The 24,449-nt window shown below is 34.3% G+C and overlaps 2 protein-coding genes and 1 non-coding gene across 4 annotated transcripts; 1 reads left to right on the top strand and 2 right to left on the bottom strand.

Moving 5' to 3' along the window:
- Positions 1-281: 281 nt before the first annotated feature.
- On the bottom strand, positions 282-355 carry TRNAI-AAU (transfer RNA isoleucine (anticodon AAU)). Its single transcript has one exon. It is a non-coding gene; the product is annotated as a tRNA-Ile (tRNA).
- Positions 356-2,033: 1,678 nt separating this feature from the next.
- LOC131159885 (uncharacterized) lies at positions 2,034-3,118 on the top strand. The gene is made up of 3 exons (XM_058115097.1): positions 2,034-2,594; positions 2,714-2,782; positions 2,922-3,118. Exons 1-3 carry the CDS (start codon positions 2,169-2,171, stop codon positions 3,018-3,020), a joined length of 594 nt encoding a protein of 197 aa, XP_057971080.1. The 5' UTR covers positions 2,034-2,168; the 3' UTR covers positions 3,021-3,118.
- Positions 3,119-3,986: 868 nt separating this feature from the next.
- On the bottom strand, positions 3,987-23,005 carry LOC131159884 (transcription elongation factor TFIIS). 2 transcript variants are annotated; one of them, XM_058115095.1, is made up of 4 exons: positions 22,802-22,995; positions 10,723-10,784; positions 8,531-8,740; positions 3,987-5,593 (listed from the first exon to the last, which is right to left on the bottom strand). In XM_058115095.1, exons 3-4 carry the CDS (start codon positions 8,693-8,695, stop codon positions 4,631-4,633), a joined length of 1,128 nt encoding a protein of 375 aa, XP_057971078.1. In that variant the 5' UTR covers positions 8,696-8,740; positions 10,723-10,784; positions 22,802-22,995; the 3' UTR covers positions 3,987-4,630. The 2 variants fall into 2 exon arrangements, with proteins under 2 accessions (XP_057971078.1, XP_057971077.1); XM_058115094.1 differs by lacking the exon at positions 10,723-10,784 and having other exon boundaries at positions 22,802-23,005.
- Positions 23,006-24,449: the final 1,444 nt, after the last annotated feature.

Genomic DNA, 24,449 nt, shown 5'->3' with positions numbered 1-24,449 from the left:
TTTAATTTGATTTTGTCATGCTCTCAATTTTTATTTCATTTTTACCCTACTAAACATGATGTATAGATGTATATACTGTAAATGGAACAAAAATATTCCTATCAAACATGTATGCTCATTCTAAAAATAAATTTATTAAAAATATTATTCCACAAAAAAAAATATTTTGTTGAAGAAAGTGAGAATATAGTCTTCCCTCTCCAGGAAGGCGACCGTTTTATCTCTCATAAATCTGTTTGCACAACAAACTGAAAAATACGCACAAAAATATATTGATGATTTGGCCCATGCAGGTCTCGAACCTGCGACCTTCGCGTTATTAGCACGACGCTCTAACCAACTGAGCTAATAGGCCACGCTGAAGTGTTATTCTGTTTTAAGTTTATAAAGTTAAGATCCGAGACTCCAAAGGAGCGAGACCAACCTGTTGAGACGCGTCAGATGTGATTGGTTTTTGACTTTTGCGTATGAAAGGCTCAGAACCACGTGCGAAGCAAAACGCTCCCCAGAAAACGATTAATGGCAATGCCAGATGGCACCCACTTTCCGCTGGAATGCAGATGCGTTCAATGTTTTATTTATTGTATGGGCCCCAATTTATTTCCGCAGCTCAGATGAATCCACATCAGCACCTCATGCCTAGGTGTACTCATTTCATAAAAAATTAAATCTATACCGGAAGTCTCTCCCTCCACTCTTTATTTTCTAAATTCTATACTTATTAAAAATAAATTATTATGAATATAAAACATATTTAATATTAGCAAGACATGTAAATTCTTTTTTTCTTTCAGACTCATGATTAGTGACATAATTCCAACCACTATTAATGAAAAATAAATTTAATATAATTCTATATTTATAAAGACTTAAATGAATTCAAAATCCTATAAGAATTAAATGAATGATGAGGTATTCTCTCTACTAATTTTTTAAACAACAAATAATATATTTCGTGTTGGATTTATCATCTAAAAGATCGGGATTTAATTCATCCGGTGAGTTTAGTAAGGGTAATTTATTTGTGGTGGTTCCTATGAAGGCCATTAATAAAATTCCAAAAATTCAAATAATATATGTATTTTTTGTATTAATTTAATGCTTGTAGAAGAACCTTTTTTTAAGGAGCTGGTCAATTTTTAAGATTTTTACCTTTTACACCTTTAAATAGTTTTATATACTTGGTTTGATTTAGTTCTCACAACTCCTTATAACTCGAAGTCAAAAACTGAATCAAATGTTTTCAATTTTATAATTTCAAAAATCAAATTGAACGAATCACTTAAAAAATTGATTAGTTCAAGGTTTGGGTTTTTTTTCTTTTTTTTTCCTTCTTGGGTTCTAGTTGATTTTCTTATGCCCCAACCTTACTATATTTTATAATATTTTTAACAAAAATATCTAATGTTTTCTAGTTATAAAAGACATTTTATCAATAATACTAGTCATGGGCACGCACTATGTACGCGCTCACGACTTTATATTTTTTAAAAAAAATTTAAAAATTATAAAAATTAAATATTATAAAGACATTTTGAAATAATTGTACATAATTGTACGAGTATTTTGAAATAATTATGAGCAGTTATAAAGATAAATTTGGTATTTTTAAAAGATGGCACCAAAGGGAGAATTCTCTTTATAGTATTAGAGATATTTAAAAAGATGTTAAAATATACTTAAAGGTGAGTTCAGTCCCCCCTTTTTTTTTATGAATATTCCTTTTAAAAACCTAAAAATTAAATATAACAAATTAAGTAAAGAATTTTTTCACTTTGAAGAACCTACCTCCTAACTTTCTTTAAAAACTTTTAAAAGCAAAACTTTTTATATCATTATTTTTTATTTCAAAATTTACAACTTTACCCACACATTTTACATTCTTTATAATGATAAATTTATTCTAATAATTTTTTTTACCAAATATTGATTTTTTTATTTTCTTTTTCACATTAAGCCAAATAATTTGTACAATAAATTAAACTGCTTTCATCAACAATAAAATTAATTGCTTTCAGTTTCATTTATTTATTAAACATTTAAGATGAAATAATAATAATGAGATTACTGGGAAGCAGCTAAGATCTAAGCCCGCTTCCATAAATTGTAGCCGTTGCCGCTCCTCCCCAATTCAATTTCAAAACCATCCACAGCACAAAACCCTAGGAATGCCAGCAGCTCAGTCTCCGATCGCCGGCGATGTCAAGCTCAGGCCAAAGTCCGGCCGGAAACCATTGCAACCTAAGAACATCCCAGTCAATCAGACGGTAGATGCCGGGAAGGCCAAGCGGAAGCCGGAATGGGCGGAGACGGTGACGGTCGGGGACTCGAACAAGGAGAATCGACCGATCGTCGGAACTCCAGTGAAGATTGAAGCTTTCGAACCGTCGCTGGCGGAGGAGCTGAGCGCGATGCGGAAGAAGATCGAACTGTTGAGATTGGACTGGGAGAGGACGGAGAAGGTGCTGAGAGAGAGGGATCTGGTGTTGGAGATGCAGATCAGGGAGCTCGAAAGGAGAGGGGAAATGCAGAAGGAGCTTGAGATGGAGGTCGATCGATTGTACAGATTGAAGCAGCTCAAATCTTCCCCCATGGTAATGCGCGAGAGAGATACGAGGGATATATCAACTGATTAAAATTTTTATTTGTCTAGTTGATTGATTGATTTTTTTTTTTCACTTCGTTTTTTTTTTTTTCTCTTGCATTTCTGAAGGAGATCTCTCCGATTCGATCGTTGAGAGAAAAGCAAGGGGAAAAGAAGACTGAGGAAGCACGATCGCAGGCAAGTGCACATCTTTTATATTCATTTCTTCACTCACTTCCCCTGTTCCCCTACCAAATTTCCGATGTTGAAATTTAAACGCTCGCAAATGATTGAAGGAGATAGTTTTTTCAATTAATTTTTTAAAATTTTGATTCAGGAGGTAAGAGGGGACTGCGAATGTGAAGAGGAATCTGTGGATGAGAACTCATTGCAGAACTCGAATTCAGAATGTTCGGAAGTTATGGCACAGAAATGACGATGGATATTCTCATTCCATTAGTTTGATTTTTCATTCTGCTTCTGTACTTTTATGGCGGTGGTGTTCAATCAATATAATATCTCATTGTTTTTTTTCACAAACTGAAATATTTAGACCCTCTTCTTTGGCAAATCCCTAGGATTTCTTCTTTCTTTTACCCTACATTTTCCCTTTCATTGGACACGATGGGTCAAACATCTCATGGGACTGCTCAAGGAAAAAAGGCTTCGAGGAAATCCCTCCATGCCTAAAAATGAATTTCAAATCTCAGGAGGGAGAATTCTTCCTTCCGAATCTTTCTTGTAGAGATCCAAGTTTTGCACTCTTATACTCCTACTTACACTCTACTAAATTAACTGATTGCGAGCCTAAAATAATCATCACAAGACATAATTTATATGCTTACACTCTAATGGGTCCTGCAGGCATACTATGGAAATAATGTTGAAATAATATTGATTGATCCTGTACCAATCAACAAACTAACCAATACACTAGATGTATTAATTAACATCTTCATCAATACATCAGGTACGTGCAATATTTTCTCCTAATACTCAATAGGATTCGAGCTCGAGCTCGACTATTCAAAGATTTAACTTCCTCTCAAGGAAGTGCTGGTGGAGAAAGACTAGTAGGGATAGGAATTCCTCCATGCCAAATTTGTAAGTAGATTGAATCATTGTATTTTTGAAAGCATATCTGCATTTGGATAAATTTTAACATAATTTTATATAATATTTCATTCAAATTCAATATAACATCAAATTTAAGACCTATCCAAACATAGGATATTCCTTCCAAGTCTATACCTTTCTACACCTTAAGGTCCCGTGTTTTGTACTCACGGTCACATGCCAAGTGTGCTAGAAACTACTTCCATACCTCACTTTTTAAAAGTAACCAAAACATAATAAATGAATACTGATGATACATAATTAACATGTCTACACTGGAAAGACAGGCATATAATTGTAGATTTTGTTAATTTACTCAAGTACATTCAACTACAAGCATAAGGCAGTGAGCACATTAAAAAAAATAGAAACAAAAAACAAAAATAAAACAGAATAAAACAAAACATAAAAAGCCCAGGATGGGGAGCTTCGACTGCCTGTGCAAAAGCGTTGTGAAAGCCCAGAAAGGTTGTTTGGCATGGTTTTCACGGTAGCATGTTTTTGCTGTCTGCTGTTGTTATGCTGTTGCAGTTTACCAAACGCAAATCACTTTATACAAAGTCTCGCCATTGACTTGATAAATGAAAACTCTCGAATAGAATAAGCAATGCCTTACAGTACCAACTAACATGATCAAGGAGCCAAATAAGCTTAGAGAAGAAAACTTTTGACTCAATAAAATGCACCTTTCTTAGGGTTTGGCACAGATCCTACAACTAATCCATACATTCTAAGTCTAAATAACTCACTTGGATAAAACTTGAAAAACAAATTATCCCTATAGCAATTAATTATGGCAGAAAAGATTTGTCTGAAAGAGACAAAGACCAAAGCATAAGCTTTGATCCATTATAAGGAATGATGGAACTTCACAGCTAATCAGCTGTCCATCTGTGACCGCCCAATTGTCACTGCAACAGAAAATATGCCCTAACAGAACTTCCAATGGTTGTTGCAGTTTACACAAGTCACAAACGTCGTCATGGGTTCATCTGCACTCCTGGTCTGCAGTTGATAGTAAGTACACTTGCGCTGCCCACAACGGCCACACTTGAACTGATCAGTAGTGGCTTTTGGTGCGCCACCGCGCTGACAATCAAACAGGGCTTTCTCTTTTATTTGTTTATTCTCGCGTTGCCTTTGATTACTTGCCATTTCTTCCGGAGTCATTGTCATAAGCATCTCGGGCTTAACCTGGCCAAGAAGAACTTTTCTCCTTAAATCCGGGTTGTTTGAGTCCTTGAGGTTGAACATTATAGACCTGTATTTAACCTTTTGGCTCCCATTAGATCGGCCCATTTTCTCAAACATTACAGATTCCACTGAGACTGCCACCCGTATTGGATCACAGGCATCCACTTCATCCTTAATGCCCTCATCAGCCTCACCAGCAACTCTGGACAGGGCCTCTAAAAGGAGCTCACGAATTTTGTCGCGCAAAGCATCATTGCACTTGATCATTGAAGTCAGCTTAGGAGGGCCATTGGCAGCTTGCAATGGTTTCTTGATGCTGGAAGTTGGTTTCTCTTCCCTGGAGATCTTTTCAACCTTAACAGAAACCCCATTGTTTTTCTCAACCTTGATAGTTTCTGAGGTTGAAGTACTCCCAGGTTTCATTAAATTGCTTATATCAATTTTCTCAACCTTGACTGTCTCAGATTTCTCCACTTTCTCAACCTTTACTGCTACTGACTTCTGAACCTTCTCAACTCTGGCAGTCTCTGCTTTTGCAACCTCCATCTTGGTTGAACATTTATTTTCTAAGCTACCATTTTTCTTATTTCTGGTCGTTTCATCAATGACTATCTTTTTCCACTTATCAAGCAAGTCAGAAGCCACAACCTGGATTTTCTCCCTTGGATGTTTTGTGAGATGACGAAGCCGTTTTCCAACCTGAAATTAATGTCACATAATACATTAGATGACAAAATTAAATTTTGATAATGGAAATTATCACTAGCATGAACAAACATTCAACAAGTTCTTTTTAAATATCTTACGGGTAAAAATTTAAAAGTAAAATGAAAAGCAACACCCCCTACCAAAATATATATATATATATATTTGCTCAATCATGCAGGAAATACATACATTGAGGTTAGAATGTAGTTACTCTATAATTATCTTCAAATGAGATGGGATTAGTTAGTTACATATCAATCTCACATTGCTTGTTTATTGAATTGCATAATATGCATCTCATCAAGTGCAAAACCATAACCAGTAATAAAGACATGCAAAGTAACAACAATAACAGAGCCTCAAGTCCCACTGGGGGGTGTTGGCTACATAAGTTCTTTCCCAGACTCTACTTAATCTAGGACAACATTCACAAAAAGTTGAGAGCCATTAAACCATGTCTTACAATCCCAACTCAAGTAAATGTCAATTGAATTACTGCTCACTGGTGTGCTATCTGGTCTGCATCATATAAACACATCGAAGTAACATAATTCATTTTTTTTTTTGCTTGAAATAATGTTCTTTTAAAAACAAAGGATACATGGAATGCAAATTAAGGTAGATTTTGTAAAAGTACATGTATGTCATATTACCTGTATGTGCAATAACTACACACATTATACCAGCACAACTAATATAATATATCAACACACACAGAAGCAGGTAAAAAAAGAAGGAAATCATGAGAATCTCTCAAGCCAGAACAAAGAGGGAAAACCCAAATGTGTTCAGTCCTTCCCTTCTATATTAGAGCATAGTTGTTAGGATCTTATCATTCACAATTCGATTTGTAAGATTCATACCACTTCTACATTAAATCGATCTGAACCACATTAACAAATCCAAAAACAACTGAATCATTATGAACCTATTGACTCACCATCATGAATCTAATGATTCGAACCAAATCTATAGATTAACACAATTCTGGGCCTATCATATCCTGACAAACCCAACTAGTTTGAAACCCCAAAAAACAACATTCCTTTCTTTTTTTATTGCTTTTATTTTTACACGATTACCTTCCATTCATGGTCTATATCAGTTTTGTGCTGAAAAAAAAGGAGAAAATAGAACTTTAGGTCTGATGTTGTCTTCACAAAATCTTCTTCACTCTAGGAGCAAGAGTATAGTGTCCTGCCATTGAGAAGAAGCAACGAAACACTCACCAGCTAAGGTGCTACCCTTGTCTCGTTATATTGTTAAGGTTTAGAAGTTGATTTTTTAGTAGTTTGTTCAATTATTATCATTTTTAAGGTTTATTTTTTTCTTCTTAATCCGAGAAAGAATATGAATGAAATATTATTGTTTTTTTAATTGTTGATAAACACCAAAGTTCAACTTTTTACTCTTTTTTCTTGATTCCTTCCTTTAAACAACATAAAGTTCATTATTTATTAATATTTCCAATTTATTCTCTTACTTTTCAATTGTTTAGGGAAAGCATACACATGAAATTTGATTTTTTATTGTCAAAATTTAAATGTATTCTACTGTTTTGCTTGTAGTTTGTATATCAATATATGCACATCATTTAGAATTGATTTTGGAAATTAGTACCAAATCTTATGATTTGATTCTCGATTCCCAAAACTGGAATTTCGACTCACAATTCATATCTCAATTTGACAACTATTTTATTAGTTATGTTGCTATCAATTTTCTCTCACGTGCATTGGATGAGCTACTCTTCCAGTCAAAATTATGCAGTTTAGTATAGTTTTACAACTTTTTTATAACAAAATGGATATTTGCCCAAAAAGCCTAATATGTATCATTTCTGTAACTAATATCAAGGACTTATCATGTGACAGTTATTTGCCATGTAAATGAATTCAACTTTTTGTTGGAATTCTACATGTATGTCGGTCAAAATTTCAACATTGGTATTCTAGATATATCAATTGACCAACTTTTGTGTACAATATATTTACTTAAAATTAATCACCACCAAATGAACTCAGAATTTAGGTTGACTGCCCACAATATGCATTGTCAAATAATACAAGCAAAAGATTGCTATCTTAACCATAAAATATGAGTATACAAGTATTCTGATGTACCCAATGGCACTTGATATTTCCATAGCTAGGTGCTTAAAGTTTGGGGGAGGAGATAAAGAACTCACATGAATGAGGAGATGATCCTCTCTCTACAAGGAAAGTTATTAGAAACTCAATATAATTAAACCAATGGCAGGAGGCATGGCATTGCTCATGGTTGCAACACAAAATATAAAGTTAAAGAAACTATGTACTGGCCCTGTATTTTTCTAGGATTTTATGCTTTCACCTTGCCCTAAAACAAAAAGAAAAAAATACAGAGACAAGATTCCTGCCTCCAACTGGAGGTACAGCATAAAAAGCACTTTCGTTTGCTACTTCAAAGTGGCAAAAACACTCCATTCCTTACCTTTAAACAAAGTTTCCGAATAGTCAAAAGCATTCCCCCATCTCTCTCTCCATCCCTCTCTGTGTATACACACATATATATAAATATATATATATATATATATATATATATATATAGAGAGAGAGAGAGAGAGAGAGAGTGAGAACACCCCAAAAAAACTGCAACAACAGCAGCAGCAGCAGCAAAATTTGTTCAAACATATTTAAGACCTAAATATATAACAACCACAAAAATCAACTTGTTTGATTCTCCTGTATCTTACTCTTCTGTCTACCCCGTGTGATTTTTAATTTTTTTTTGGTTTTAGCAAAATCCTTGTTTTACTGATCAAAGAAAAACAGAACATCAAATTCAGTCAGTTCCTAACAACATTCAGTGGTTTTCAAAACAAAAAAAAAGAAACAGCACCAAGGAAACAATAAATCTGAAGTCTAGGGCCTCAGTCAAGCCTCATACCTGCGTTGAAACGAGAACATCATACGACACAGGAGAATTCTTAAGCTGTTTCAACACATCGATGCATCGCGACACCTCAGGACCACTCGAGGAAACCCCTTCACCTGCCGCTGCGTCCGCAGCCTTCTTTGCCGATTCAAACAGCTCCACTAGCTCTCTCTCCATTGATCTCCAGATCTTTTATCAAAACCTTCCGGGCATGAAACCGAACTGAAAAAAAAAATAATAATGATAATAATAATGAATCAGAATATACATCCCCAATATTAAAAACAATGACAGTAATAGGTGCCTCAGAATGAATTGAACCCTAATAAGCATGCAAACAAAACAAAAACGTGATGAAATAGGTACAAATACGAACATTCAACGAGGATTTCTGAAGAGATCTACAGAAAAAGTGCAGATTAGGTTTCATATTACATGAGGCAAAACAGATCGGTGCAGGATTGTAGAAGCTTTGAAGAGGAAAGCTTTGGATTGGTTTTGACTGGCAATGTTGCCCTAATTTATTTTTTCAAAGAGGGGAAGGGGATAGGGTGCAGGATGGTTAGGGGCAGATGGTTATTATTGCCTTAATCAGAGAAGGCTCAAGACAGTGGACGGCTTCTGATCGTGTTATTTTTATTATTAGTAAGTTGTAATAAGTAAGTTGTAAGTTCTGGGGTAAAATAATGGCCTCATCAGTTGGTAAATTATGGACTAAATTTGTCCTTGTTATTAAACTTTTAATTTTTACAATAAAATGAGAATAATTTCTCGTTTTCTATTTAGGAAAAATACCCTTTCATTAAAAATGGTTACATAATAATTTCAAAATCAGCTCATTTCAATTTTTTTTTCTTTTAAAGAAAATTATTTATAGTATAAAATTAACAATTTTTTCTCTTTTTTTTTCTTCACTCCTTACGAAGTTACAATTCACAAAAATTCCTCTTCTACACACGCCTCCTGTAAGCCATCCTCTTTTGGTCGCTAGTTCTCCATCTTTGAAAACTCCCAATCTCATAGCGACCCACTCTCTAAAAAAATCTTTAATTATTTTGAAATCTATCTTCTTGGACACTCTCAAACATCTTTGCTGAACTAAGACCAAAACTGTTTGAATCAAAGAGTTAAATCTTTTTTACGCCACAAAACACAATCTCAAAGAGACAAAACACATGTTTCCCAACATACTTTAGAAATAATAGCATGAAAGTCAATCATTGTGATCCAATCCCACCACAAGCTTCTTCATCCCTAGGCTAGGACCAACTATATAAAATTTTAAATACTATCAAAAAAACAAAAACAAAAACAAAAACAAAAAAAAAAAAACCACTCCAAACTAAACCCTTATTATCATCGACTTTTTTTAGCACCCATTAAACAATTAGCCTCACTCGCATCTTCTACAAAGTTGCCATCACCATTTTGGCCATTTTGGCATATGGTTGTCATGATTTAAACGACCTATAAAACAACACAATCTCAAGAGGAAGTTTTATTGGTCGAATTCAAATCTGGTCCAGAAATCTTAAGAGGACAGCTTGTTTTCTTTTTCTTGGATGATTTTTTAAGGCAATCTTGGTTCTTGAAAAAGAGATTAGTGAGGGAAGTGCGTAAGCTAGTTTCAACGAGCAATGATCTACCTCACTTTGGCGAATGGAGATTGGCAACAAGATGAGAAATTCGAGGTGCTTTGGTTTTCTTCCATAGGAAAGGCATTATATGGATGAAATGGTCTTCCTTGGTTAAGAGGCCCAAACCTTCTAACTTTCACGACGGTGAGGAGGGGAAGGCATGAGTCATGTTAGATGCCATAGGCAGAAAGCTTGCAATAAAAGGATTGGCAGAGAGGGATCCATAAATGGCATGAGCAGATCTGCAATGAGCCCAGTGTGGGCTTAGCCCCTCACTCAATTGACAAAAATATTCCCATATTATATATGTGAGAGGTTTGAAGTTGCGAGTCTTTTTAGGATTGCACCCACTTAACTTGCTTTTGTAGAAGGTTTAAGTTCTAATATATAAAATTTAGGATTTTAAAATTAAAGTAAAAAAATAGAGAAAGAAATGCAAATAAGGATGAAACCCAATGTAGTGAAAGTTTGAATTTTTAATATTGATTAGAACTCTAATGTTATGTTTAAATTGATATCATAACAATTTAAGATTATAAACAAATAATTATAAAAACATAATCTTACAACAACAAGCCTCAAGTCCCGCTAGGTGGGGTCGGCTACATGAATCTTTTCCACCAATTCACCTGATCAAGAGCATTTTCCTCTATTAGATTAAGGGCCAAAATAATAATAATAATAATCTTAAAAAATAAAAATAAATAAATAAAAGTATTTTTGCATGAGCTTTAGCCCCCACCTATTATAGGTTATTTGCCACTAGTTGGTGGGGGAGATTTGGCAACTAAGATGTAAAGGAGGGTGGATTTTTTTATGTTGCTAGGACTTACGACAAGAAGGATTCAGGAGGGGTTTGCAAGAAGGAAGATGTTACAAAGGATGTATGTGGGTGGGGGTGAAGTGCAAGGGTTAAAGAAGAGATAAGAGGGTGAAAGAATGGTGGCAGTTTTGCATTAGTGTTGGAGATGGAGGAGTGAAATTTTGGAAAATCATAAGCAATTGAAAAAAATTAAATATTTATTTATTATGTATATTTTTTAGTAAGAAAAAAAGTTGTATGGGTCACAAAATCATTAAATAAACAATTTTAATAAATGGGCATTTTTCTCATGTCAATGCGTCCTAGAGGAGGACTGCCCCAACCTAGATGGGCAATTGAGCAAGTGAGAGCAATGTGTGAGATTATAGGTAACATATTCAATGGAGACATCACTAACTGTTATTTTCCTGTGTAGTTAAATCATGCCCCAAGGATATGCGCGCTCGCGCACACACACAAAGCAAATACAAAAAACAAGGAAAAATCAAAAAGGAGAAGAAGAACAATGATTTTACGTGATTCAACTATGTGCCTATGTCTATGGAGCCCCTGCACAATTTCCACTATTATCAAACAAAAATTTTCTTAAAGTTTCAACCATTAGCTACAATATATACATAGTCCTATATGAAAACCCTAAAATACCCTCATATAATAATACAATTACATTACACCCTGAGTCCTCCGTGTGAAACCTCCCACTTGTAACAATATTTAAGTGGATAACCCCTCTGAATATGAGTCATAACTCAACAATCTCCATCTTGATGAATATTCACCCCTCGGGAGCTTTGAGACCCATGCCTCTACCTAAAACTGCATATTACAAATTCAGCAACTAGCAATAAGGAGTAAGTTCAAACAATGCCAAAAATTCTCCTTAGTAACAACCTTCATCAACATGTCAGATGCATTTTCTTGTGTAGTCACCTTAACCAACTGAATTTCATTTGTACTAATCAACTCTCTCATTTTGTGATATCTAACTACAATGCACTTTGTTCTGACATGACAAACTTGATTCATTAATAAGTAAATAGCACTCTAATTATCACAACGCAAATAAATAGTTTGTTGCTTTATGCCAAGTCCAGTTACCAATCCTTTCAACGACATAGCCTCATTTGCAGCCTCTATCACTGTCATGTACTCAGCCTAGTGGTAAATAATGCAAAAACTAACCCTAAGATGGATTTCCAACAAATAGGTCCACCTGCCATAGTGAATACATAACCTGTTGTGGACCTCCTGTCATCCAATTCTCCTGCATAATCTGCATCATCAAATCCCTATATTAAAGTTGAATCCTATCCTATACAATTCTAGAATTTGTAGTGCCTTTCAAGTACCTAAGGACCCACTTCAAAGCACTCCAATGCTCCTTGCCCAAATTTGTCATAAACTTAGTCACTATACTAATTGCATGTAGAAGATGTGAACAAGTACAAACCATGGCATACATCAAGCAACCCACTACGTTGGCGTATGATACCCTTGACATCTCCTCCACATCCTCCTCTAATTGTGGACATTGTGTTGAAGATAGCTTGAAATGATTTGCTAATGGTGTAGACATTGGCTTAGAATGGCTCATGCTAAATCTCTCCAACACCCACCCTATGTAAGCCTTTTGAGAGACCCAAAGCTTCTAATCATTCCAATCTCTCGGTATTTCCATCCCAAGGATCTTATTTACAACCCCAAGACCCTTCATCTCAAGTTCCTTAATAAGGATTTTAAACCATTGACATCACAAATATTCTTTATAGTAATCAACATATTATCAACAAATAGCAGTAGAAAGATAAATGAACCATCAAATAGACTTCTAAAATAAACAAAACAATCATACTCACGGTGGGTATATTCGATACTCATCATGTACGAATCAAAGCACTTGTACCACTACCTTGACGATTGCTTCAAACCATAAAATGATTTCTTCAATATATGAGCATAATTCTCCTTCTCAAGTTCTATGAAACTTTCTAGTTGCTCCATATAAATTTGCTCTTTTAAGTCATCATCAAGAAATGTTGTTTTACCATCTAGCTACTCTTAACTCCAAACCAAATTGAGCTGCCATGGCCAACAAAAGCCAAATGGAGATATATGGGGCAACCGGATAAAATACCTAATCATAGTATCCCTTCCCCATGAGAATACCCATTTAACACTAGTCTGGCCTTGGATCGCTTACCACCTCTTTCTGAAATATCATTTGAGAATACCCATTTACCACTAGTCTGGCCTTGGATCGCTTACCGCCTCTTTTTGAAATATCATCTTTATTCCTAAACTCCCATTTGTATGATTGTATCCCACTGCTTTCCTTCCCTTCGGAAGTTTCACCAACTCCCAAGTCAGACTTTTATGCAAAGACTTCACCTTTAACATCATAGCTTCCATCTACCTATGTTTCTCTGGGCCAAAAATTGCATCCTAAAAGAGTATGGATCTCCACTTCCACTAACAAGAGCAAAGGAGATCATATCCTCAAAAACTATATCTCCGCAATATATAGATAATGCATTTTGGTCTGTCTATAGCTACACCATGGTAATTTGGTTCTCGCTAATCATGTTGCTTAACAAAGGGCACCTTTGGTTGCTGGTCCTATACTTTACCAAGTTCCACCTGCACCTTTGGCTACTTCTTGTCAACTTTACTACCTTGTCCATCTTCTTTGTAACTTAGCATTGATGTCTCATCAAACACCACATCTCCACTCATAAATACCTTCTTATCTTTTGGATCTCATAACTTGAAGCCTTTAATCCCGTTTTCATAGCTAATAAAAATGCACCTCTTGGATTTAGAGTCTAGTTTGGATCAAAGCTCACTATGAATGTGAGCGTATGCTAGACAACTGAAGATCCTCAATTTAGAGTAGTCAACCTCTTGACCAGTTCAAACTTCCTCATCCACTTTACCATCCATCTTTGCAGAAGGTGCCCTGTTAATAATATAACAAGTTGTGCTAACTGCATCTTCCCATAAATTTTTGGGCAATTCTGCATGTAGTCTCAACTCCTAACTTTCTCAAGTAAAGTCATATTCATCTTTTTAGCCACCTCATTCTATTGTGCAGTGTGACAAACTGTAAAATGTCTGACAATTCCCTCAGACCTGCAAAAGTTCAAAAACTCATCAGACTTGTACTCTAACCCATTATTTGATTTAAGACACTTTACTAACTTTCCCATTTGTTTCTCAACCACTGTCTTCCACTACTTGAATTTGGAGAATACCTCTGACTTTTCCTTCATGAAATAAATCCAAAGCTTTCTAGAGTAATCATGAATGAAGCTAACAAAATACTGAGCTTCATTCTTAGTTGGCACCCTTATAAGCCCCCAAACAACACTGTAAACATAATTTATAATATCTTTGCTCTTTCGAAAGATAGCTTGAATTTCACTTTGCATTGTTTACTCAAAACACAACACTGCAAAAACTAACTTTGCACTCCTTCAATCCTTTCAACAATTTTCTCTTATAGAGTTCCATCATACCCTACTCACTCATATGTCCCAAGCACATATGTTAGAGCGTAGCGTCAACTGTGTCAGTATCCAATGAAGCAGTTGTTGCACTATCCACAATTGTACTACCTATTAACTAATACAAATTGTTATCAACTCGTTTACTCTTCATAACAATCATAGAACCCTTTTAAAACCATTAGGATTCCACTTTCGAAATTACTAAAAGCCCATGCAAAGTATTTTCTAAGTAACCTAAGGAAAGCAGATTCTTCAATTTCAAAACATGTCTAACATTTTATAATGTTCTAACAATGTCATCAAACATGCTAACTTTCACAGTACCAACTCCAATTACAAGACAAGGATGATCACCCTACTGATCCATCATCACATTCCCAGTAAGTATCAAACCACACCCTATATGGGCAAATAATGAAAGGAACAACCAGAATCCATAGTCTAAGTATCCTAAAAAAAATTGTTACCTAAAGCAACAAGCAAGAGCTCTTCGTTGTCTGAACTATCTGTAACCACACTTACAAAGCTTGAAGGGCGGTATTTCTTGTCTTCCTCTTTCTTCCAAAAAGGACAATCCTGCTAATGACACCCCTTAACTTCTTGGCCTTTGATCTAGACTTCGATTTGCACCTCTGGGTATACTTCTCCTAGGATCTCCCTCTCCTATGTTCGGCCTTGGCAACCAAGCCCCCTAATTCATTATCCTCTTTGTTGAGTTTTCTTCTAGTCTCATTTGACCTAAGAACCCCAAAAACCTCTTCATAACTTAAAATGGATTTCCCAAGAGTAGTTTCATAACCAGATGTTCAGAAGAAGAAGGAAGGGTTGATAACGACATCAAAATTTTATCTCCATCGCCAATCCTCACATCCACTTTGAGCAAACCATTGATAATCTGATTGGATTGATTCATATGTTGATTTAGATCTTCATCCTCAAGCATATGAAGAAATCAAAAATGAATTTTTCAAGAGCAATTTGTTAGTATTCTCTTCAACATATACGGGATTTCCAACTCATCCATAAACCCTTGACAATTTTCCCCTCTGTCACATAGAATATTATAGAATCTGCCAAACAAGATCAGATAGTACAGAAAGCGATCAATTCTAGTTCCATCCGATCATCTTCATCAATATTCTCTAATTTCTTTCTTGTCAAAGCCTATAAACCTTTTGTTCAACCAACAAATCAATCACTCGCATCTGCCACAAGCTAACGTTCCCTCTACCATTGAACTTTTCGAATCTAGTTTTCATCTCGCTCATCCTTGGTACAATCCAGAAGCAAACCCTAGAAAAAACTAGCATGAACCTGGTGCTTTGATACCAATTGTTGTGAAATCACGCCCTAAGGTTATGCACACGCGCGCACACACACCAAATACGAAAAACAAATAAATCTCAAAAAGAGATAAGAAAAATAATGAATTTACGTGGTTCGATAATTTGCCTATGTCCACAGAACCCATACGCAATTTCCACTATCATCAAATGAAAATTGCCTTAGAGTTTTAACCCTTGGCTATAATATGTATATATAACCCCAATATGGAAACCCCAATATACACTTACATGATAATACAATTAAATTACACCGTGAGCCCTCAACACAAAACTTCCCACTTGTAACAAACTTCAAGTGGATAACCCCTCTAAATAAGAGTCATAAGTCAAAAGTTCCTGAATTAATAATCCTACTTAACGTAATCAAAATAGAATTCAAGAGTGCGATTATGCAAAAGTAAGGTATCATTGTCAAGGTATCAACGCCTCTTATACGCCCAATCAATTGATGGTATATCATTAGCCTTTGATTATCCTTTTGAACTTAACTAACTCTTCCATGTTGATTTAGTTTACCAACCTTTTAATATTGAACAATCCCGCTACTGCAGTGACTACTCTCACCTTGAGAGTTTCAAAAGGATGTCATACTTTCAAATTCCGTTATCATTAAATTAATTATACAATAACGATTCATCAGTATTGTTGGCCTAACTAGGCTTTTGCAATCAGTTTTGGTGATAACAAACAAAGGACATTTTAACTTGAAAAAGTTAAGTTATGATGTTTTAGGAAAACAAAGATTATTGTGGACCATCAAGTTAGATGACCTTCAAGAAGAGTCAACAAGAAGCTTAATATAGCTTAATATTGACCAAAGCAAGGGAAGCTAAAACAAGCTCATGCAAACATCCAAAGGACTTCGAAAGCAAAAAAGGAAGTGGAAGATCTCAAAGATTAGCAAATAAGATTTTTAGGAAAACCAATGTAAGTACTTCAAGGGTTAAATATTTATTGAAATATCTTTTGAAGCTTTCTTGGGGATTATGTGAACTTAGAGATTTTCTAAAATTCCCGAAATAAGTTTTATAAAGATTAAAAGAAAGAGAGCAAATCAGTTTTTATCACTAAAAGAGAAAAATTCAAAAAAGAAAGTCAGTTCAGATGACTGAACTTCAACTTTAGATGACTGAAGATTATCTTCAAACGTCTGAAGAATAAGTTCAGACGTCCGAAGATTTTCTGGGAGGAAACAGAAACAGGCAGTAGCAGTTCAGATGATTGAACTTGGACTTCGGTCATCTGAACCCGACTCTTCGGTCATCTGAACCTCATCTTCGGTCGTTTGACCCTGTGTCCAGTTCATTTTTTTTACGACTCAAAAACCTCAGATGACTAAACTCAAGTGTTCAGTCATCTGAACACTGTTCAACAGGCAAATTTTTTTAAAATTTAATATTTTAAATAACAGTTGCTTGGGCTCCAAACTTTCTAAAATCTTAGGAAACACTCAAAGGAAACTTTAGCAACAAAGAAACAAGTCTGATTGCCTATAAATACATGGTTCTTCTAAGTCAAAATATACCAAGTTTTGAAAATCTCTCATAAGCTCTCTTGCTCTCAAAGTCTCATCTTGTTCATCTCTTGCAAACTGAAAATGCTGTGATTCTGAGATTGTTGTTCATCAATCCCTGAAGTTATATTGCTGATTTCTCATCTGGAGAAAAGGGAGTTTGGTGAAATTTTTGTTAAGCTTCAAAAGTGTATTTCATTCTTGATATTTATCTTTTAAAGTACATAGTTTTGAATTGTACTAACTTGCTCTTTGTGTGAGCGTTCTTTGTACACAATCTTCTTATTGTTTCTCTTGTAGATTTTGGAAAATTCCAGGTTATTGGATCAATGACCAAACGCAGATATATTGTTTGGAGAAGGCAGGCTCTAGCCTTAACAAAGGAGTGATTGTAATCGGTGTTATTCCGCCCGGTAAAGGAGCTGCAAATAGTGGAATCCTTTGGTAGGTTTTGCCAAGGGCGAGGACGTAGGCTGTGTTGAAGCCGAACCTCATAAAAGTCTCGTGTTATTCTTTCTCTTCCCTGCTCTTTATTTTTCAGCGATATTTACAATTTGTGTGGTTGTTCTAAAATTGAAAAACTAAGTATTTGGTTGTTAAATAAACCGAAAGATAATTTGTTTTGGATTGATCAACATTGATTACGGAAACCGAAAGGGACTACATTGGTTAATCATTCTTAACTTATTAATCTGAAAGCTTGTTTAAAAGCTTAATATTGGGAGGAATTGTGCATGAGTTTTTATTTAACACAAAGCTTATACTAGTTCAGCAAATTTTCTTATTATTGATTAAGTGGTTAATTATCTTATTCATTGGTTGAGTTTATTAATCTTGTGGTTACATCTAAGTATTAATTGAAGTAATAAAATAATAGAATTAAAAAGGGAAATAAATTTTAAAATCCCAATTCACCTCCCTCTTGGGAAACTATTCCTAATTTCAAGTATCAATGTTTTAAAAGGTGAAGGCATAAGGTGAGGCATTTTAGCCCTTAAAAGGTGAGGCGTAAGCCTTAAGGCGTTGGGGCATAAGCCTTTTGAGAATTTGTTCTTTAAGATAAAAATTTGTTAAATAAATTATATACTTAAAATAAAGTAAAAATTATTAAATCACAAATATAATGTAAAAAAGAAAAACTAGATGTACTTTGAAAAATACTTGTTGGCCATTCAAAAATTGCTAACTTGAATATAACATAAATCATGACAAGAGATAGCTATGCCATTACAAAGTTCAAACTATTTTCATGATGTAAGATATAAATCCAGTTATTTTGGAAAGGTTGAGGTTCAAGAGTTTTACAAATAAACTCATATTATGACATTCTTTTTATACAAACATGCAATTAAAATTTTCTAACCAAGTCTAACTTGAGAATCACGCACCCAAAATGCATAAGCCTCAACTAAAAAGGCGCAAAAGGTGTGCTTCTTGTAAAATTGCGTGAGCCTCAACTTGTAATGCGTTAGCCTTTTTGGAATTTGGTATTTTAGATTGAGCCTCAAGGCGTTTTAAGTATGCTTTGCCTTGAGGCGAGCCTCAATTGAGCCTTTTAAAACACTAGTCAGTATCATGCAAGAAACAAGAGCATGCAAAAAAAATACAAACAAAAGAGAAAATATGCAAATCACATAAATGGAAAAGTACCACATTTAATATAATCACTTAGGTAACTCAATTTAAGTGATTGAACTAAACAAAATGTCCCCTCATAGCTAAATGAATAAGGTTTAAAATGCCCTATCTCTGGCACTCCATCATTGATGAGATGATTCACACGCATGCAAAAAGGTAATAAAATTACAGTAAAAGGTGCAAGATGACATGCAAATGTATTTTAAATTAGTTTAAAAACTAGGAATATTTTTTGAATTTTCTTCAAATTTTTTGAACAAACCACATTTTGAGATTTTTTTTATAATACCAACAATAATGTTAGAAAATGATAAGTATCATGATATTAAGCACATATATGCACATTAATACTCACACATGCATACTCACACATCCATGCTCACACACACACACGTGTATATTAAATCACCCAACACACATATACACACATTACATATATGTAGAATCATATTTAATCTACACGCATCCATGCATCTAATTACTAACATGTTCATTCATATATCTAACTTGCATGCAAACAGATGCGTACATCCATACATGTATACATTCTAACTTACATTCACCTAATTTATTATACACACATGCATGCATTCACCTTGCATTCATACCATCATGCATGCTCTCACAATCCCATGCACATGAACCCACACATACATGCATGCCCATATATGCGCACACACATATGACCATACTCATGAAAAATTCATCTTGTAGATACAGACACATCCACATTCATGCATGCATGCTAACGCTCACATGCACTCATCAAGCATAAAAGCAAGCACACATTTTCCAATATGCATTGACAAATTTATGCATATATATCTACATGCATATTCATACATGCATATATCATGCACATGGATATATATACATATACGTTGACAAATATCCATGCATGCCTACACCTACATGCTTGCATGCATACACTTTCACATCTACACACATGCATTCACACATAAATACAAGCACGAACACTTATACATTATACACACACAAGCACATGCAAACACCATCATGCATAAATACATATCATAATGCATGTATAATTATTTATATCCAAGTGATTCATATCCATACATGCATTTTACATACTTATACATACATTTACACTCCCACATGTACATACTACATACATATATTGTCATGCATACAAATTCAACCACATGCATGCTTATGTACACATGCATAACTAGCATACAAGCACACACTCAAACACCCAAGAACATGCATATATTCCTTCATGTTCACTCGTTCAAAATCATATATGATGCATAACAAATGTACACTAACACTCACATGGAAGCTCACACACATGCATGCATCTATTATTAGAAAGCCTCTTATTATGCATGTGACCGGCTCGCAGACACACCCACTATCTTATATGCACACACTCACTCACAAACACATAAATGCGTGAGAGAGAGAGAGAGAACATAGTTTAGAGCTACAGCAAGGAGGGTGGCTGCATAAGGACCTCTACCCATGGTCTTTTTTCAACTTTTATAGTAAATAATAATAATAACAAAAAGGTGGCTTTGTGGGGGGGTTGGACAAGATGAGGCTAGCGGCTGTCAATTGTGATTGCTAGGGAGGCTATCGAAGATGGCAACAAGGTGTTCAGCAAGAGTGGAGAAAAAAGGAGGAAAAAAGGGGTTCAAGGGGAAAGAAAGGAGGGCAAGAAGGTCTGGGCAAGTATGGGAGGTAGGGGCCTACACCACTAGCAAAAAAGGCATTGGAAAAATTAGGCAAAGAGCAATCGAACGCTTCATGAAGACAAGAAAATTCTATTTATTGCTCTAGTTTTAGCAACTTGGGGCCAGGAACTTTGTTATCTAAATGCTTGTTTAGTTTCAAGGAACTGGGGGATTCAAACACTATGATTTGAAATAAATATTATGCTTGGGTTGGATTCTTAATTTAATTTGAAAGAAATATTATGCTTGGATTTGATTCTAAATTTAATTTGAGTATAATAGAATTTGGAATGAAACTTGATGTTTAGTTAAATTTTCAACTTGATTTGAAAGATGATCTGCCATCTTTTGCACTGCATTGAAAGAATATAAATTTTACAGTAGGAAGAATGCAAGGAAAGTTGGGATGCATAATAAGCTCTTGGGAAGAATAGTAGGAAGAATGCAAGGAAAGTTGGGATGCATAATGAGCTCTTGGGTTCACTATTCTGCCCAATTCATAACTTATTTGTACCCTAATATCCATTAAAAAAATAAAAATAATAATAAAAAAAGCCATGTTTTATAGTATTGGAGTAAAAATATTTTTTCCCTCATAATTCCTTGCACATAATAAAAACTAAGACTTCAATCAATCAGTAAATATTTCTATCATCTATGGTTATGTAGGTTGGGGATGATGATTAGCGTTCTTATCACTTGGCTCACAAACTTTGGGGAACATACTTCATATAATCGACAAGAATTCCTACCATTTTGGGTATGATGGCTAGAAGTGACAGCCCTTCGCTAGGATTTCTATCACTTGGCCACCACAATGTAGAGGTAACAGACAACCATTTATTTTCAAAAATGCTTTGATGATATAAGAGACCTTACGAGATGTTTGTTATTATTTTTGTTTTCTAATTATGTGCTTGTTTCGGGCCGGCAGAAAAGCAGGTGAGGACAACACACTTAACTACTTTGCAAGTTTTCCATTCTATTGTCTATTTTAAGCTGTTATGCAAAGACAGTTTGGTTTTCACTTGTTGCAGCAACCCATTACTGCAGTCTTTTAATATCATGAATTCAATTTTTGACTTAAACAATTCTGTATAACAAAGAAAAATTAAAAATAAATTTCCATGAGACTTTAAAATAAAATTCAAATAAGAACATCATTAAAATTTCTAAAAATGCGAAAAATCATCCAAAAAACACTTTCACCATTTTTTTACCTTTAAATATATAATAGAATTGTTAGAGTAAGTTCAGAATATAATTATTTACAGAATAATTAGAGTAATTCTTATTTTCATTATAATATATTTTAACTTACACCCTTTAGTATTTTCCATAATTCTAATTATATTTTTTAATTTTTATTTTACCAAGGATAAAAATAAACACACGTTTGGTTAGATTTTTAACTTTTTTCTATTTTGGGAACTCAAACTAAACAGGTTGTCAATTTTCAATTTTTAGTTTTTAATTCCTTCACTTTCTTGGTTTTATTTTCACATTTTTAACAGTGGTACCAAAAGATGACTTAATTGTGCAAACCATATTTTTGCATAAAAGGAAAGATTCCAAAAATATTTTTCAACCAAAATTGTTTCAGTGTTTTTCTACAGAGAAAAGGAAAATCCTAAGGCATATTTTTTCCTGGACCCCCACAGGGAAGGTCCACAATAAATAAACAAATTACGCAAATCTTATAAAACACTTAATTAGCACATACAGAGAACAAAACAAGTTCTTGTCAGGGGAAGCAAAATTTCTGGTTATGCATTGAAACAATCTCACAGTTCCAAGTCAACGTTCTCAATCCTTGAACAAAGATTCGAAAATAACAGCATAAACACACGGCCCTATGAGCAACTTAATTGTTCGATAACAAACATGCGTCCAAAATCTATTAAAAAAAAAACAAAAACAAAAACAAAAACTCAAACCCTAACCAGATCCAACAGCGTTGGGAGCACATACGGTGACAAAGCTTCGATGAATAAGAAATCAAAACCAAAAACAATTGGTCCTAACATTGATTCAGGTATCATCAAACAAACAAACAGTCAAATGATCAAACAAAAAGCTAAAATCTCCAAATGATGAAGGAAGGAGAATCGGGAAAGTACCTGGGGAGTTTGGGGGGAACGCCGGGAGGAGGACTCGGAACACCCTTTAACGACTCTTCTAAGGAGCGTTTCGGGTCGCCAATACAAATATATACCGGAGGGTAGGAGTATCAAAGGGTCGGATTCGGGTTGGATCATAAACCCGTGAAACTTAAATGGACCAAGTTCTAGTTAAACTCGATAAAATTTGAACTGTTTGTAAATGGGTGGATCTAAACTTGCTTAAATAATAAAAGGGGTATAAATGAGTAACCATTAAGTATTCATTAAAAAATATATAATATATTTATTTTAATTTTTTTCTTTGAAACTTCATCAAATATAAGTCATTTTTTAAAAAAAAAAAATATTTATTTTATTCTTTTCTTATTAATATCTTAACATTTGTGAGTTCATAACACTTATTTATTATTTTATGTCTAAATATTTTATAATATATATATTTAAATTTAAAAAAATGGTGCTTACAATCTATTTATTATTTTTTTCTCTTAAATATTTCAAAAAAAGTAGTTATATAACTTGTATCTTATCTCTATTAATTTGTTTAAAAAATATATGGACATCAATCAATTATCATAATTTATATATTAATATAATCTAAAAGAGAACCTAACATTAAGCTCGACATTAACTTTTTTAAGACCAAAAAATGAAAAACTATCAAAGGATCAATAGAAAGGAGGCAACGTTCGTTAATTAAAGCAAGAGATTAGTACACCAATCTTTACTCCCTACTAACATATCCATGGCCAAAGTGTAACCCCTGTCATCTAAATAATTATCCATGAACAAGAAAACTAATAAGAAGGAATTTTGAGTGTTTACAAAAAAGACTACTTAAGGAAAGTAAGACATCTCATCTCATTCTCACTCACTCTTTTATTGTTGCAATCACATAATTCTTTCAAATTCCCAAATTAAGGCATCGGAACAATCCATTGGAATACACTTTAGACCCTCCAAGACGTGTTCTTTTTTTCTTTTTTTTCTTTTTTAGCAAATAATTGAAGTTGTGATCAATTCAAATTCTTTTAGACAATTTTTTACTACAACATTTGCTGTCGTTTATGGGAAACTTTGAAGGATTTCTTTCTAAAACTCAATCATGGTTACATCACGCAATTTTAAGTCCGAACATATAGCTAGGGATCAATCTTCCTAGTCCATTCACTCCCCATCATTAGACAATTTGCTGCAAATTGTGTTTTTAGATCAAATTCTAGTCTTCCAAAGGAGGGTGGAGGACATGTCTTACAATAGAAAAAAAAAATTATATAGAACATGGCCTAGTGGTTGTTCAAGTAGAAACAATACCTAAGGGTAAGGCAATGGTACCATATGAAGCTGCCTTGAAAATATTAGATCCGATAAATAAAATAGAAGTTGGCGTTAATGAGCAACAGTCCCAGAAATTTAAAGAAAAACTCAAAAAATTGATCAACTGGAAAAGTTGGTAAAAGAATATCACAATGAATCCTTAATAGGGGAAATCTCAGTTAGATCTTATGATTACTCCTTTATCAAGGAAATAATGGAGATCCCTCTTCCTAGTAAATTCAAGATGCCCAACATAGAAGGACATGGTGGGTCGTCAATCACCTGGACCACCTCAACATCTTCAAAATGTTGATGCACCGAGCATTTG

Source organism: Malania oleifera, chromosome 7 (genome assembly GCF_029873635.1).
Source record: "Malania oleifera isolate guangnan ecotype guangnan chromosome 7, ASM2987363v1, whole genome shotgun sequence".
NCBI lineage: Eukaryota > Viridiplantae > Streptophyta > Magnoliopsida > Santalales > Ximeniaceae > Malania > Malania oleifera.
Note: the sequence above shows the minus strand (reverse complement) of the source record. Positions and strands in the feature narration are given on the sequence as shown.